At 54.9% G+C, this 14121-nt stretch overlaps 1 protein-coding gene across 1 annotated transcript; it reads left to right on the top strand.

The window, feature by feature from the left end:
- Window positions 1-11712: 11712 nt before the first annotated feature.
- LOC115659474 lies at window positions 11713-13618 on the top strand. Its single transcript, XM_030579642.1, has 2 exons — window positions 11713-12356; window positions 12467-13618. Exons 1-2 carry the CDS (start codon window positions 11877-11879, stop codon window positions 13205-13207), a joined length of 1221 nt encoding a protein of 406 aa, XP_030435502.1. The 5' UTR covers window positions 11713-11876; the 3' UTR covers window positions 13208-13618.
- The last annotated feature ends 503 nt before the right edge of the window (window positions 13619-14121 follow it).

Genomic DNA, 14121 nt, shown 5'->3' with positions numbered 1-14121 from the left:
GGGCCTGGAAACTTGTTGCAATGGTGCTGAATGCTACAAACATCTTCACTCCTGGTGTGTCCATGCCTAGGTTCCCACCTGCTTGGGGGAAGGAGCCCGACCTGCCCCTTACACATCCCCTTCTTCAGCCACTCACCCTTGGGCCCATGGTCTCTGTAGGGCTCTCCTGGCCCCAGAGAGGCTACTTCTGACCATACTCCAAGGATCCAGGTCATTACTCTGCTGGGGAGTTCAGGTCTGTGCTGTCATGAGGGCTCCGGGCCCACGGGGCTGGTTTCTCCTGCTCCGTTAATTGAATTGGCTGCAGCTGGAAGCCTCACTCCAGGTGCCCGGATCCTGCACCTGTCCATGCCCAGTGGTGGCGGAGTGTAACCATGACTTTGTGGGGCACAATTGAGAACATCAAATTCAGAACAAACTGCTGAGAAATAGGGCAGAGACACCCCAAACCGTAGATTATTCTCCCATGAGATATACGAAACCAGCAACAAAGGTAAACTAAGCTGGGGGGAGAGGTAGAATCATAGAACAGGAAGGGACGTCAAGAGGTTGTCTAGTCCAGTCACCTGTACTTGCTGGAGGGTAGGAATAGGGTCCAGAGTGACCTAGACAAATTAGAGGATTGGGCCAAAAGAAACCTGATGAGGTTCAACAAGGACAAGTGCAGAGTCCTGCACTTAGGACGGAAGAATCCCATTCACTGTTACAGACTAGGGACCGAATGGCTAGGCAGCAGTTCTGCAGAAAAGGACCCGGGGGTTACAGTGGATGAGACGCTGGATATGAGTCAGGAGTGTGCTCTTGTTGCCAAGAAGGCTAACGGCATTTTGGGCTGTATAAGTAGGGGCATTGCCAGCAGATCGAGGGATGTGATCATTCCCCTCTATTTGACATTGGTGAGGCCTCATCTGGAGTACTGTGTCCAGTTTTGGGCCCCCTCACTACAGAAAGGATGTGGAAAAATTGGAAAGAGTCCAGTGGAGGCAACAAAAATGATTAGGGGGCTGGAGCACATGACTTATGAGAAGAGGCTGAGGTAACTGGGATTGTTTAGTCTGCAGAAGAGAAGAATGAGGGGGGATTTGATAGCAGTTTTCAACTACCTTTAGGGGGCTTCCAAAGAGGATGGATGTAGACTGTTCTCAGCGGTGGCAGATGACCGAACAAGGAGCAATGGTCTCAAGTTGCAGTGGGGGAGGTTTAGGTTGGATATTAGGAAACACTATTTCACTAGGAGGGTGATGAAGCATTGGAATGGGTTAGCTAGGGAGGTGGTGGAATCTCCTTCCTTAGAGGTTTTTAAAGCCTGGCTTAACAAAGCCCCACCTGGAGAGTGGCTCTAGCTTTTTCTTCACCCCAAGCACGGCAGTCAGGCAGACTTTGGCGGCGCGCCCGTGGGAGGTCCGCTGGTCCCACGGCTTTGGTGTACCCGCCACCAAACTGCCACAGAATCTGTGGGACCAGCGGACCCCCCGCAGGCAAGCCGCCAAAGGCTGCCTGACTGCCACCCTCCCAGGGACTAGCAAGGTGCCTCCTGTGGCTTGCCGTCCCAGGCACGAGCTTGGCGCGCTGGTGCCTGGAGTCACCACTGCTGGCTGGGATGATTTAGTTGGGTTTGGTCCTGCTTTGAGCAGGGAGTTGGACTAGATACCTCCTGAGGTCCCTTCCAACCCTGATCTTCTATGATTCTATGACTCTGTTTCATCACACTGGCTAACAAGAAGTCATAAAAGTTGTTTTCTTGGGCATTCCAGTCCTTGTATTACCACCAAAAACACTAGACTTAGAGATGAATGGTTCTTTAAAACCAATCTCTTCAAATAAAAGGTTCTTCTGATCCCAAAGGACTAGCCGCATACCCAGGTCAATATACAACTCAGATCTTACCCAAAAATCACACTGTTGCCAGTCCTTCAGTATCTAAAATCTAATGGTTTCTTTGAAAGGAAGGCGATAGTTAAAATTTGTTAAAGGAATGAAATATATACAATAAATGCAAAGTTCTTGGTGCAGGCTGTGAAGTTACACCCCATAATTCTTTATGGAAATATGCTTATGAACGTATACGTGACATAACTGGAATATGTTTTATGCTACATATGCCATGTAGCACATTTCTTCAAAGGTTATGATCTACTGGGTATATTCAGCCTATTCGTATACATGTATCATTATTGTACTCGAAGTTCTGAATATTGGCTGTGCACTCGTTTAATTTTAAGTAGGCTGTAGTGAAGCAGTTGGTCGGGTTCCTGAGAAAAGACTATTCTCAGGAAGTGCCCCATCAAGAAACACTGAAGCCAACAATGAACTTGGAGACGCCAATGCACATCTGGGCTTTCCCAGGAATCTGGCCTGGCTGGTAAGGAACTCGGTCATGATCATCCAGAGGTTTGAGCAGGATAGAGGCACAGTGCAGATGTTTCCAACACCTCTTATAGCTTCTGCCATGAAGTAATTAGCCACATCTTGCAGAGACTGTTCAAACTGAGTAGCCCATCAAAAGGCCACAACTCACAATGGACCATGGGAGACGCCCCATCTACATTGAGTGAACTGTCCCATGGATGTGCTGTCGGGAAGGTAGGTAATGGCTTCCTGCAGTGACTGAGGGAAATTAGGTGTGGACAGGTGACTTGCCCACTTGACTCCAAACCCCACCTTTTACCTGTGATTTCCCACTCTCTGTGCTGAGGACTTTGTTTGAAAGGATTTAAGTGGTTCCAATCTTGTATAAGATTTGGTTCAAATATATAACAGTGGTTACAACAATGATCTATATTGTCATATTTTAATCAGATAAGATCAAATGGACGTCTTGTGCCAGCGCATGGCCTAGCCCTGCCCGGGCCCCAGGAAGCAGCTGTTTCCTGTAGCGAACCCTGGCTACCGGGCACAGCTCACTCACAGGTGGGGGGACCCTGGCAGACCAGGTGCCAGCTCTTGCCAAGGTTTTAGGCCTCAGCTGAGCCCTGACAAAGTCATTGCTGGAAACCAGCCTCTGTGTTAGCCTGGTTCTGTGGGTATGGAGCTTCTAACAATGTGTTTAGTGCTTATGAAATGCTTGTAGGTGGCTGCAGGCATCAATCTCCCAGAGACCAATTTGGGGAAGGGAGGAATAGCTCAGTGGTTTGAGCAATGGCCTGTTAAACCCTGGGTTGTGAGTTCAATCCCTGAGGGAGTGATGTGGGGATTGGTCCTGCTTTAAGCAAGGAGTTGGACTAGATACCTCCTGAGGTCCCTTTCAACCCTAATATTCTATGATCACAGGCAGTAAGGGGAGAGTGAAGGTTTGTTTTATGACTGTCATTAATATTTGCTTTGAAACTGTGAACCCAGCTGGGAGGGATCATCTCCTGCCCAAAGCTCAATGGGCCCTGTGGGACAGCAGGAGGGAACAACTTTGTGAATAAAGATAAATGCAAAGTGCTCCACTTAGGAAGGAACAATCAGTTTCACACATACAGAATGGGAAGAGACTGTCTAGGAAGGAGTATGGCAGAAAGAGATCTAGGGGTCATAGTGGACCACAAGCTTAATATGAGTCAACAGTGTGATACTGTTGCAAAAAAAGCAAACATGATTCTGGGATGCATTAACAGGTGTGTTGTAAACAAGACACGAGAAGTCATTCTTCCGCTTTACTCTGCGCTGGTTAGGCCTCAACTGGAGTATTGTGTCCAGTTCTGGGCACCACATTTCAAGAAAGATGTGGAGAAATTGGAGAGGGTCCAGAGAAGAGCAACAAGAATGATGAAAGGGAAGAGCAACAAGAATGATGAAAGGTCTTGAGAACATGACCTATGAAGGAAGGCTGAAGGAATTGGGTTTGTTTAGTTTGGAAAAGAGAAGACTGAGAGGGGGACATGATAGCAGTTTTCAGGTATCTAAAAGGGTGTCATCAGGAGGAGGGAGAAAACTTGTTCACCTTAGCCTCCAATGATAGAACAAGAAGCAATGGGCTTAAACTGCAGCAAGGGAGATTTAGGTTGGACATTAGGAAAAAGTTCCTAACTGTCAGGGTAGTTAAACACTGGAATAGATTGCCTAGGGAAGTTGTGGAATCTCCATCTCTGGAGATATTTAAGAGTAGGTTAGATAAATGTCTGTTAGGGATGGTCTAGACAGTAACTGGTCCTGCCATGAGGGCAGGGGACTGGACTTGATGACCTCTCGAGGTCCCTTCCAGTCCTAGAGTCTATGAGTCTATGAATTGTCCCTTTGCACCAGTAACCCCCAAGGAAATTACCAAGATTCCTGGGCCTCTATCTGCTGGCAGCTCAGGAGAGGGAGCCAAGGCAAACTCAGAGTCTGCCCAGCAACCACTAGGGAGTGAGATGCCCTCCCAGGGAGTTGAGGAAAGGGGAGAAGCTGTTTTGGAGAGTGTGGAATCAGCCAGGGCCAGGGCAGGACTGGCTGTGTGGGGAGCTGGGGAGTCCCAGGCCTGCCGGCAGGTTCCCCCTGAGAACTGGCCTCTAAGGACCGGACAGCAGATCCCTCAGCTGGGTTTTAACTTCCCTACTGAAGGATGACTCACCGTTTCTAGAGTTTTGCTGGGAAACTTCCCCAGCCAGGCTGGGTTCTCCCCCAGCTCCCTAGGTGAGCCCAGTCCCAACCTGGTCAACTGTGCTCTGGCTGCTAGTTCAGGGCTGCTGCCTGCTGTGAGTGTGACTGGAGTCTGGGCTAGGAGGCTACAGTTTGGGTGTTAGTGTAGTTGTGTAACATGCACCGTGAGCCCTGCACCCCTTTGTGGGGACGGGAGATCCTGGGAGCAAAGCAGCCTGACTCCTGCCCAAAGAGGATCACTGACAGCAGAGACCAGCCCCTCTGCAGTGACCGAGGAGTCCAGAGTCAGCTCTGAACCTGAGGATCATTCATGAAGTTTGTGAGTGCACCATCTTTTAGTTAGTCAGTCAGGGAACTTGTTTTGGGGACCCCCTATTCCCTGAATTGTGTCCTCAAGCCAGGGAGTGAGGGTTCGGGGACCTGCTACATATTACACCTGTGGGAGGATTTACCACCTCCTCCCACTTGGGAGTCCTTGGGGCCGTACTGAACTCAGTCAGCCACACTGAACCACTGCAGAGACGATATTGTGGCCACAGGTCATCAAGGGCCCCAACAAAGCACGGTACCGATGGGACACCGATCTTACATTTGCTACCTTGTCACGTGACTGGGGAAAGTCACAGGTATTAGCAGCGTGGGAACCAGTGACCCTAACAATAGTGTTTTACCTTGTTATATTTGTCTCCTGTTTAATATAATTGTGTTGAATATATTGTATGTATTTGTGTTATTTCTTGGGAGTCTCCAATGATCTGGCAAGTAAGTGGGGGTTATCCTGTGGTTAGAATTTTCCTCCCAAGCTGCCCTGGGGACCCTGCCAGGAAGGAGGGAGGGGGGTGAAGGCACCACCAAATAAATTCACAGGGAAACATAGAAGATTGACCCTTCTGAATGGGTGGCGGGATCCAGAAGAACCCAGCCCTGTCCATCAACACGTCTCAGCAGATTGGCATTAAAGAAGGTGGAGCGGGGGCGCTACACACCCTTGACGAGGCTGCACGAAAAGGCTCCTCCCACCGCTTGAGTTCTGGAGGAAGGAAACAAAAACAGCCGACAAGAAAATGTTTCCTCTCTTCTGCCCTTTGGAGGGTCCCAGGGTGGAGCTACCGAACCGAAGCAGAGATCCCCGGGCTCAGCCTGCGCCAGCCCTAAGAGACAGCGCTGACCGAGTGTCACTGTTTGGACCCACAGACTGTCACTCAGTTGTGTGTAGACGCGTTCTGCTCTGTTCTGGAACAAACTCTTTCCCGTCTTTTCCCTAGTTAGTAAATCCTCAGTCAGTTGCTATGGGGCTGGCCACAGGCCTTGTCTCTGGTGTGTGATCTAAGGTACAAACTGACCTGGGGCAAGCGGCTGATCTCTGACATGGTGAATAACCAGAATCGTTTGTGATCTTTGGTGCCTGGCAGCCAGCGATCCCGAAGCAGCTTGCTGGGTGGGCGGCTGGACGGAGAGCCTGCGGGGACTGTCTGTGACTGGTCAGACTGTTCCGGTGCTTCGGGTGTTCGCATGTTACAGGGCAGGTGAAATCTGTGATAGACACCCCAGTTCGGGGTGCTCTGTGCTAGCACTCACGGTCCTGCGCCGCTCCAGACAGAGTGACAGTGGGATCCCACCACAGCTCGTCCAGTGCCTCCTGGGTGGGGGGGGGGGGTGCAGAATTGTGATTGGGGTGTCGGTGCTGCCCCTCATCAGGGCCGCATGCATGGGGTGGGGGCGATGGCAGTGTGTTCACATGGTGGGAGGGCAATGGGGTCGCTCCTCCCTCCACACGCTCGGGGCCCCCACTGAGCTCAGCACAAGGAGGGGCCCTCGCAGCCCCCCCCCATTCCTTTGTCCAGGCAAACCTGGCCTGACAGCATGGGGTCCCCTGGGGCACCACCCAGGAACCCAACACCCTGCACAGGGGCTGCTCTCCCAATGCGGTGGGGAGGGCTCTCTCCCACATAGCTGGAGCCGGCTGCCTTGGGGTGGAGCATGGGGCAGGGAACAGGCAGGGAGCTGCTGGCTCTGGGTGGGAGCGGCTGCAGCAGCAGGCAGCCTGCACATGGGGCAGGGCCCTGATGGGCACTGGGGCATCGGTCTTCCCCTCGTCCCATGCTCTGCGGGCTCCTGGATCACAAACACCCCGGTGCCAGAAGCATAGCTAGTGGGGTGCTTCCCCTCAGCACATTTTCAAAGGGGGTTACCATGGTGCCTTAGGAGGGGTCACCATGGCGCCGGGGCGGGGCCCACGCTCCGCTCTGAAGCTTGGCCTGCCCGGCTTCCCCCAGCATGCCGCTTATCCCACCCCCGCTGATCAGCTGTGTCTCCCAGCAGGCGGGAGACAGCTGATCCCACGGCGGGGAGGGGAGGGGAAGAACTGAGCTCCAGCAAGCCAGGCTCCTGCAGGCAGGCTTTGCCGGCTTCCGCTAGTGTGCTGCATAAACCCTGCCCCAGGGCCGGTGCAACCATTTAGGCGACCTAGGGCACTAGGATTTGGGGGGGCCATTTTCTTCGGCAGCGACTGCGGCGGCTGGATCTTCAGCCCCCCTGGTCGCCACCAGCATTTAGATGGAGGGAACTGGGGCAGGGGAGCGCGGGGAGGGCCGCCTGCAGCAAGGAAGGGGGGGTGGCACAAGGGGAACTCCCTGCCCCACCTCCTCCCCGAGCACGCCATCGCTGCTTCACTTCTCCCGCCTCCCAGGCTGGTGGTGCCTAAGCTGATTGGCGGGAGAAGTGAAGCAGCCACGGCGTGCTGGGGGAGGAGGCGGAGCAGGGCTGAGCTGGGGCGGAAGGGGGGTGCCTCAGGGTGGGGAGCTGCCGCAAGGGGGGCACCTCAGGGTGGGGGCGGGGGGGGGCACGAAGTGGAAGTTTTGCCTTGGGTGCGAAACAGCCTTGCACCGGCCCTGCCTGCCCCCTCCCTGCCTCGCGGATTAGCTGTCGCCCAGCAGGAGGGAGACAGAAGCTAAGCAGTGAGGGGAGGGGGAAAGAACTGAACTCCAGCAAGCTGGGCTCCTGGGGAGGAGGAGAGGCTGGGGCGTGGGGAAGAAGGGGGTCGGTCAGGGCATGCCCATGTAGGGGGCAGGGGCACCCGCCCACCAGTCAACTGTTCATGGGGCCCGTGGGGGCCCACGAGCCATCAGCTGTTCAGTGGGGGGGGGCCGGAGGGTAGCTAGCTAGGGGAGTGCGAGTGCTCCCCGTTTAGCTGGTTTTTGGCCACCAGCCAGTCAGCGAGGGGAACTGCTCCTGGGGCAAGGGGCTGAGCAGCTGAGCGACCCCACCTCCTTCTCCTACCTGCTTCTCGGGCACTCGGGCAGGGGTGCTTTCTCTGGCTCTGCAGCAGCAGCTCCGAACCTCTCACCTAGCTAAAGGCAGCCAGTGGCAGCAGCTGCTAAGCGTATTTCAAAGGGGGTCTTCCTTGTGGTGAGGATGGCTTGGCGGGGGGGACTGGAAACTCCCCAGGTGGCTGTGAGATCCAGCACCTGGCTGCTGGTGGGGGGCAGGGGGCTCAGCCAGAGGCATCTCCAAAAACATCCCCTGCACCCAGGCAGCTGGACCAGGGGGGAGGCGTATCTCCTGGTCTCCTGTGGGGTGTGGTGTCCCTGTTTGCCCTCCCTGCCCAGGCAGATGCCTGCCTCTCATGACAGTGGCCATGTAGTGTGCTTGGTTCCCCGTCCCTGGCATCTGGGTGACTGCCTCTTAGGGGTGAGGGGTGGAAGGGAAGAGGCAGTGGGGAAGGGATAGGGGTAGGCAGGGCCGGCTTCAGGCCACAGAGCGCCAAGCACGTGCTTGGGGTGGCACGCTGCGGGGGGCGCTCTGCCGGTTGCCGGGAAGGCGGCAGGCGGCTCCGGTGGACCTCCCACAGGCGTCCCTGCAGAGGGTCTGATGGTCCCGTGGCTCCGGTGGAGCATCCACAGGCACGCCTGCGGGAGGCCCACCAGCGCCGCGGGACCACCGGACTCCCCGCAGGGAAGCCTGCAGGAGGTCCACCTGAGTCGTGGGATCTGCGAACAGCAGAGCGCCCCCCGCAGTGTGCCGCCGTGCTTGGGGCGGCGAAATTGCTAGAACAGGCCCTGGGAGTAGGGGGGTAGGAGAGGAAAACTGAGAGTATCGGGAAATCTTCATAGCATTACAATATCTGCCTTGGGGGTTGTGACTTTATGAGTATAATATAATATCTCATTGAAAGATGACAGGGCCAGAAAGAGTTAATTAACTCACCTCACCCACTGACCTGATCCATGGGTGAACCTTAAGAACTGGTTAGCAAGATATGTAAATGAATAGAGCTTTGAAATGCAAGTCTGCATTGTTAGAGGTAGAAGGGAAGATGTTTGCTCAGGTCTTGTGGTGTAAGCAAAGAAGTCTTGTCTATTGCTATAGTTTTAATTCAAAGATCAAAAAAGGAATATTAGCATTTAAGATGATACTTGAGTGAAATAGTATAATTGTCTATGTGTCTCTTTGAAGGTTGTGGTAACCTGTATCTGAACTGTTTAAGGGATAAATTACTCTGTGCTAATTGCCAGGATGTTTGGGAGAAGGTGAGTTAAGTCGATTGTTTTCTCAGGCCAAAAGGCTGCTGGAAATATATAAGAACCCTGGGACACGATCCTGCTTCATCTCAGACCTGCTTTGGGTTTCAAGAGGGGGAAACCTTAAGCCACAAGGATTGAGATCCCCAGTCACTGACTGGAGCCACCCTGAATAAGGACATTGGATTATAACCTATGGACTATTTCTAAAACGACTTTTGGCAACTACAAGCTCACCTCTGCTGTACATCTGAACCTCAAGAACTGAATTCAAGTCTGTATGTATATTGATCTTTTAACCAACTCTTTTTTCTTTTAAAATGAATTTTAGCTTAGTTAATAAGAATTGGCTGTAGTGTGTATTGTGGGTAAGATCTAAGTTATAACTGAACCTGGGTATGTGGCTGATCCTTTGGGATTGGAAGAACCTTTTCTTTTATATCATGAGATAAGATTTTCAGGAATCATCATCATATCTGACAGGTGTGTCTGGATGGAGGCCTGAGGCTGGGCACTTTAAGGGAACTGCGTGGTTTAAACTTCTAAGTGACCAGTAAGGTACTACAGAAGCTGTTTTGTGCTGGCTGGTAAATCTAACACGTGCTCTGGCAAACACAAGTCCAGGCACTATGTTGGGGGGGCAGGGAGAAGTTGCCTGATTTTCCCTCTCCTATCAGGGGAAACCTGATTTGTCTCCTAAGGGAAGGGCTTGTGATCATGTTGGGAGGAGGGGGAGGCATTGCTGAGTCCCAGGGTTGAGTAATTCTCTGGTGATGGTGGTCATTAAGTTACTAATTGTCATTCACTTGCTGCACACAATAGCTGGTGATGGTTGTTTAACATCCACCCAGCCATTTGGTCAATGCCTTGTTTCTTGGGAGTTGCCTTCTGTAACTTCCCTAATTTCATCCCACTCTCCTGTGAGTACAAATTCTGGTTCTAAGGACCTGGTGCTTGGATCCCATATTGCTTTACACTGGGATTGGGAATTAGTTCCCTGACATGCAACTCCTCCTACTGTGCCAGTGTAGATCCTGCTGTTACTACAGCTCTTTGCAGGTGCCCTTGTGTTTAGCTGAAACTTGGGACTTAGGGGGGATGGACTCAGAGACTGACATTACTATCCTGCTGTGTGGATCCCAGTGCGCTGGGACTGTGAATTTTTGACATGCACATGGGGCTGTATTTGTCTCATTGTGCCGATAGTGCTACTTCCTTGGTGTAATGATGACATTATGCTAAAATGAATTGTGAAAATAGTGTCCTGGTGTGATGGTCACTCTGTGCTGTTCATGTGAATCCTGCATTTTTGTGTGCTGGGTTGGCGTAGCCCTGCTGTTCCCAGGAAATTAGAGCCACAAAGTGGGTGAGGTAATGTCTTTTATTGGAGCAACTTTTGTTGGTGAGAGACAGAGAGAGACAGAAGCTTTGCAGCTTTCATGGGGTTCTTTCCTCTTCCTGAAGAAGAGTTCTGTGAAAGCTCCAAAGCTTGTGTCTCTCTCACCAACAGAAGCTGGTCCAATAAAATATATTACCCCACCCACCTAGATATAGATTACCCCCCCGCCCCATATGACCTCACCCACCTTGATATAGATTACCCCCACCCCCATATGACCTCACCCACCTTGATATAGATTACCCCCCGCCCCATATGACCTCACCCACCTTGATATAGATTACCCCCCCGCCCCATATGACCTCACCCACCTTGATATAGATTACCCCCTCCCCCCATATGACCTCACCCACCTTGATATAGATTACCCCCCGCCCCATATGACCTCACCCACCTTGATATAGATTACCCCCTCCCCCCATATGACCTCACCCACCTTGATATAGATTACCCCCTCCCCCCATATGACCTCACCCACCTTGCTATAGATTACCCCCACCCCCATATGACCTCACCCACCTTGATATAGATTACCCCTCCCCCCATATGACCTCACCCACCTTGATATAGATTACCCCCCACCCCCATATGACCTCACCCAGCTTTCCAGGAGTGAGTTTTCATGATGACATGGGAAGTGCTCTGACTGGTCCTGACTTCTCTGTATCAGCCCCTCTAGCCTGCACTGCAGCCCAGTACCTGGGGGCTGGGGGCCTGCAGCGCTGAGACTGTGAGATCAGGGACTCGCAGACCCAGCTGGGAGGGGAAGGGCACCGCCTCCTCGGCCTCTCTCTCTTGCTGCCTCATGATGCACAGAGCCAGCGTGGCCAGGTGGTGCATTGGAGAGTCTCCCAGTGCAGCCCCCCACCCCCTCTCCCCCATGCGAACCCCCAACAGACCCTGCCCACCTCTGCCGATTGTCTCTCATGAGGGGGACTGTGCCCCCTTGCTCCTGTGCGCTGCCTGCTTCCAAGGGCCACAGATTGCAGAGCCGTCCCAGCAGGTGCGTGCGCAGCGCCCCGGAGCACTGCTTTCCCCCGTTGTATCCGAATTCCTGTTACATCGGGTCGCGTTATATGGAGGTAGAGGTGTAATCTGATATGTCAGGTGTTCGCTTCTCCTGATGTTTGAACCTGGCTACGCCACTGCTCAGTGCCATCGGGGCACTGCCCTCGCGGCCGCCCAGCTCCGCGGCAGGACACCACGCGCCGCACCCAGCTCGGGGTCTACTTGTGCCTCTTTATTACGGAGCAGTTTGTATATTTATAAAATGGGGACTCACGTCTCTGACATTCAACAGAACAATGGGATGATTGCGACCCTCCCCCGGGACATCGCCCCTCGCGGTTCCAGGTCGTGTGCGTCTGTCTGTCCATCCCCCCAATCACAGCATGGCCGTGTGTGCCTGTCCATCTCCTCCAGGGACCATGTGTGCGTCTGTCTATGCATCCCCCTCAGACCGCATGGCGACATGCGTCTGTCCATCTCCCCCAGGGACAGCATGGCCGTATGTCTGTCCATCCCCAGGGGCTACATGCGTCTGTCTATGCATCCCCCTCAGACCGCATGGCGACATGCGTCTGTCCATCTCCCCCAGGGACAGCATGGCCGTGTGTGCCTGTCCATCTCCTCCAGGGACCATGTGTGCGTCTGTCTATGCATCCCCCTCAGACCGCATGGCGACATGCGTCTGTCCATCTCCCCCAGGGACAGCATGGCCGTGTGTCTGTCCATCCCTAGGGGCCACATGCGTCTGTCTATGCATCCCCCTCAGACCGCATGGCGACATGCGTCTGTCCATCTCCCCCAGGGACAGCATGGCCGTGTGTCTGTCCATCCTAGGGGCCACATGCATCTGTCTATGCATCCCCCTCAGACCGCATGGCGACATGCATCTGTCCATCTCCCCCAGGGACAGCATGGCCATGTGTGCCTGTCCATCTCCTCCAGGGACCATGTGTGCGTCTGTCTATGCATCCCCCTCAGACCGCATGGCGACATGCGTCTGTCCATCTCCCCCAGGGACAGCATGGCCGTGTGTCTGTCCATCCTAGGGGCCACATGCATCTGTCTATGCATCCCCCTCAGACCGCATGGCGACATGCGTCTGTCCATCTCCCCCAGGGACAGCATGGCCGTGTGTCTGTCCATCCTAGGGGCCACATGCATCTGTCTATGCATCCCCCTCAGACCGCATGGCGACATGCGTCTGTCCATCTCCCCCAGGGACAGCATGGCCGTGTGTCTGTCCATCCTAGGGGCCACATGCATCTGTCTATGCATCCCCCTCAGACCGCATGGCGACATGCGTCTGTCCATCTCCCCCAGGGACAGCATGGCCGTGTGTCTGTCCATCCCCAGGGGCCACATGCGTCTGTCTATGCACCCCCCTCAGACCGCATGGCGACATGTGTCTGTCTGTCCAGCCCCCAGGGACCGTGTGGCTGTGCGTGTGGCAGGGGACATGTGGCCATCCACACACCAGGGCTGTAGAGAGGGGGTGCTCAGCCTCCTGCCCTGCTTGCCAGCTTGTTCCCATGGGGGGGGTCCTTCCCCCTGCACCCAGACCCCACCTTGCCAGGCCTGTGCCCAGCTCAGCTCAGACACAGCCAAACATGCGAGTGCTGGGTGCAGCCAGGCACACAGCATGGGCAGCCTGTGGCTGCGGGGCCCTGGGGCGTGGGCTGGCCGGGTGTCCACAAAGGCGTGTGGCTGTGTCTGAGTGTGCACATAGACACCCCGTGGGCGCTCCTATGAGGTCATTCCCAGGCGCTCAAGGGCACATTCCCCGAGCCCCAGCACTGCGTCGTGCGTGGGTTCATGGCACCGTGGGCTCACAAATCCAGGCCTTATGCAGGTCTGTCTGCGCGGCCCTCGCACAGATGGGGGCCCAGCACTGTGTGCGCATCCCGGGGTGCCTGTCACCCCGTGTCTGTCTGTCCAGCCCCCCCGGGAGCGTGGGGCTGTGCGTGTCTGTCTGTCCAGCCCCCCCGGGGTGCACGTGGCCTCACGTCTGTTTGTCCAGCTCCCTGGGGTGCACGTGGCTGTGCAGATGCCAGGACGTGGTCTGAGGGGTCGGGACACTCCCAGGAGCTCAGTTTGTGCCCAGCCTGTGGGCTGCTCTGAGCCCTACGCTCACGGGGGGGGCCAGGAGTCTGCTCTGGGGGGCCCTTCCCCCTTCACTGCCCCACTCTCTGCAGCTGGGGATGGGGAAGGGAACACAGGCTGGGCCTGGGCTGAATGCGAAGGGGCCGGAGGGCTAAAAGCCCCTGCAGGGGTAGGGAGGGGGCGTCTCTCCCTTGCCCAATGCTCACACAGGGACACCCCCTACCCCCCAGCCACGTCCTGCTGCCAGCCCGTTACCCCGGGAGCAGAGGCTGCAACTACAGCACAAGGTGCTGTGTCCCCGCCAGGCCAGGACCCTGCTGCCACGGTGACCCCTCGTGGCTGGGTGCTGTCCCCACACACCTGGTGCCCCCAAGGGGCTGTGCCCTCCAGCAGCACCCCAGGGCCCCGCCCGGCCGGTGTAGGCAGTGGGAGCTCCCTGGGGTGGGGGGTTTGTTGGGTGGCACAGGCAGCGGCTGGCAATGTGGAGACCTTAGCTCAGGCCCTGCAGCCTGGGCGGTCGCTGCGAGG

The sequence above is a fragment of the Gopherus evgoodei genome, chromosome 11 (assembly GCF_007399415.2).
Source record: "Gopherus evgoodei ecotype Sinaloan lineage chromosome 11, rGopEvg1_v1.p, whole genome shotgun sequence".
Lineage (NCBI taxonomy): Eukaryota > Metazoa > Chordata > Testudines > Testudinidae > Gopherus > Gopherus evgoodei.
Note: the sequence above shows the minus strand (reverse complement) of the source record. Positions and strands in the feature narration are given on the sequence as shown.

Bases quoted from the DNA above. Each gene is read 5' to 3' on its own strand.
- LOC115659474 (XM_030579642.1), top strand. From the start codon at position 11,877: ATGGCCGTGTGTGCCTGTCCATCTCCTCCAGGGACCATGTGTGCGTCT. The intron at 12,357-12,466 runs CTCAGACCGCAT...CTATGCATCCCC, and splicing joins GCATCTGTCTATGCATCCCC to CTCAGACCGCATGGCGACAT.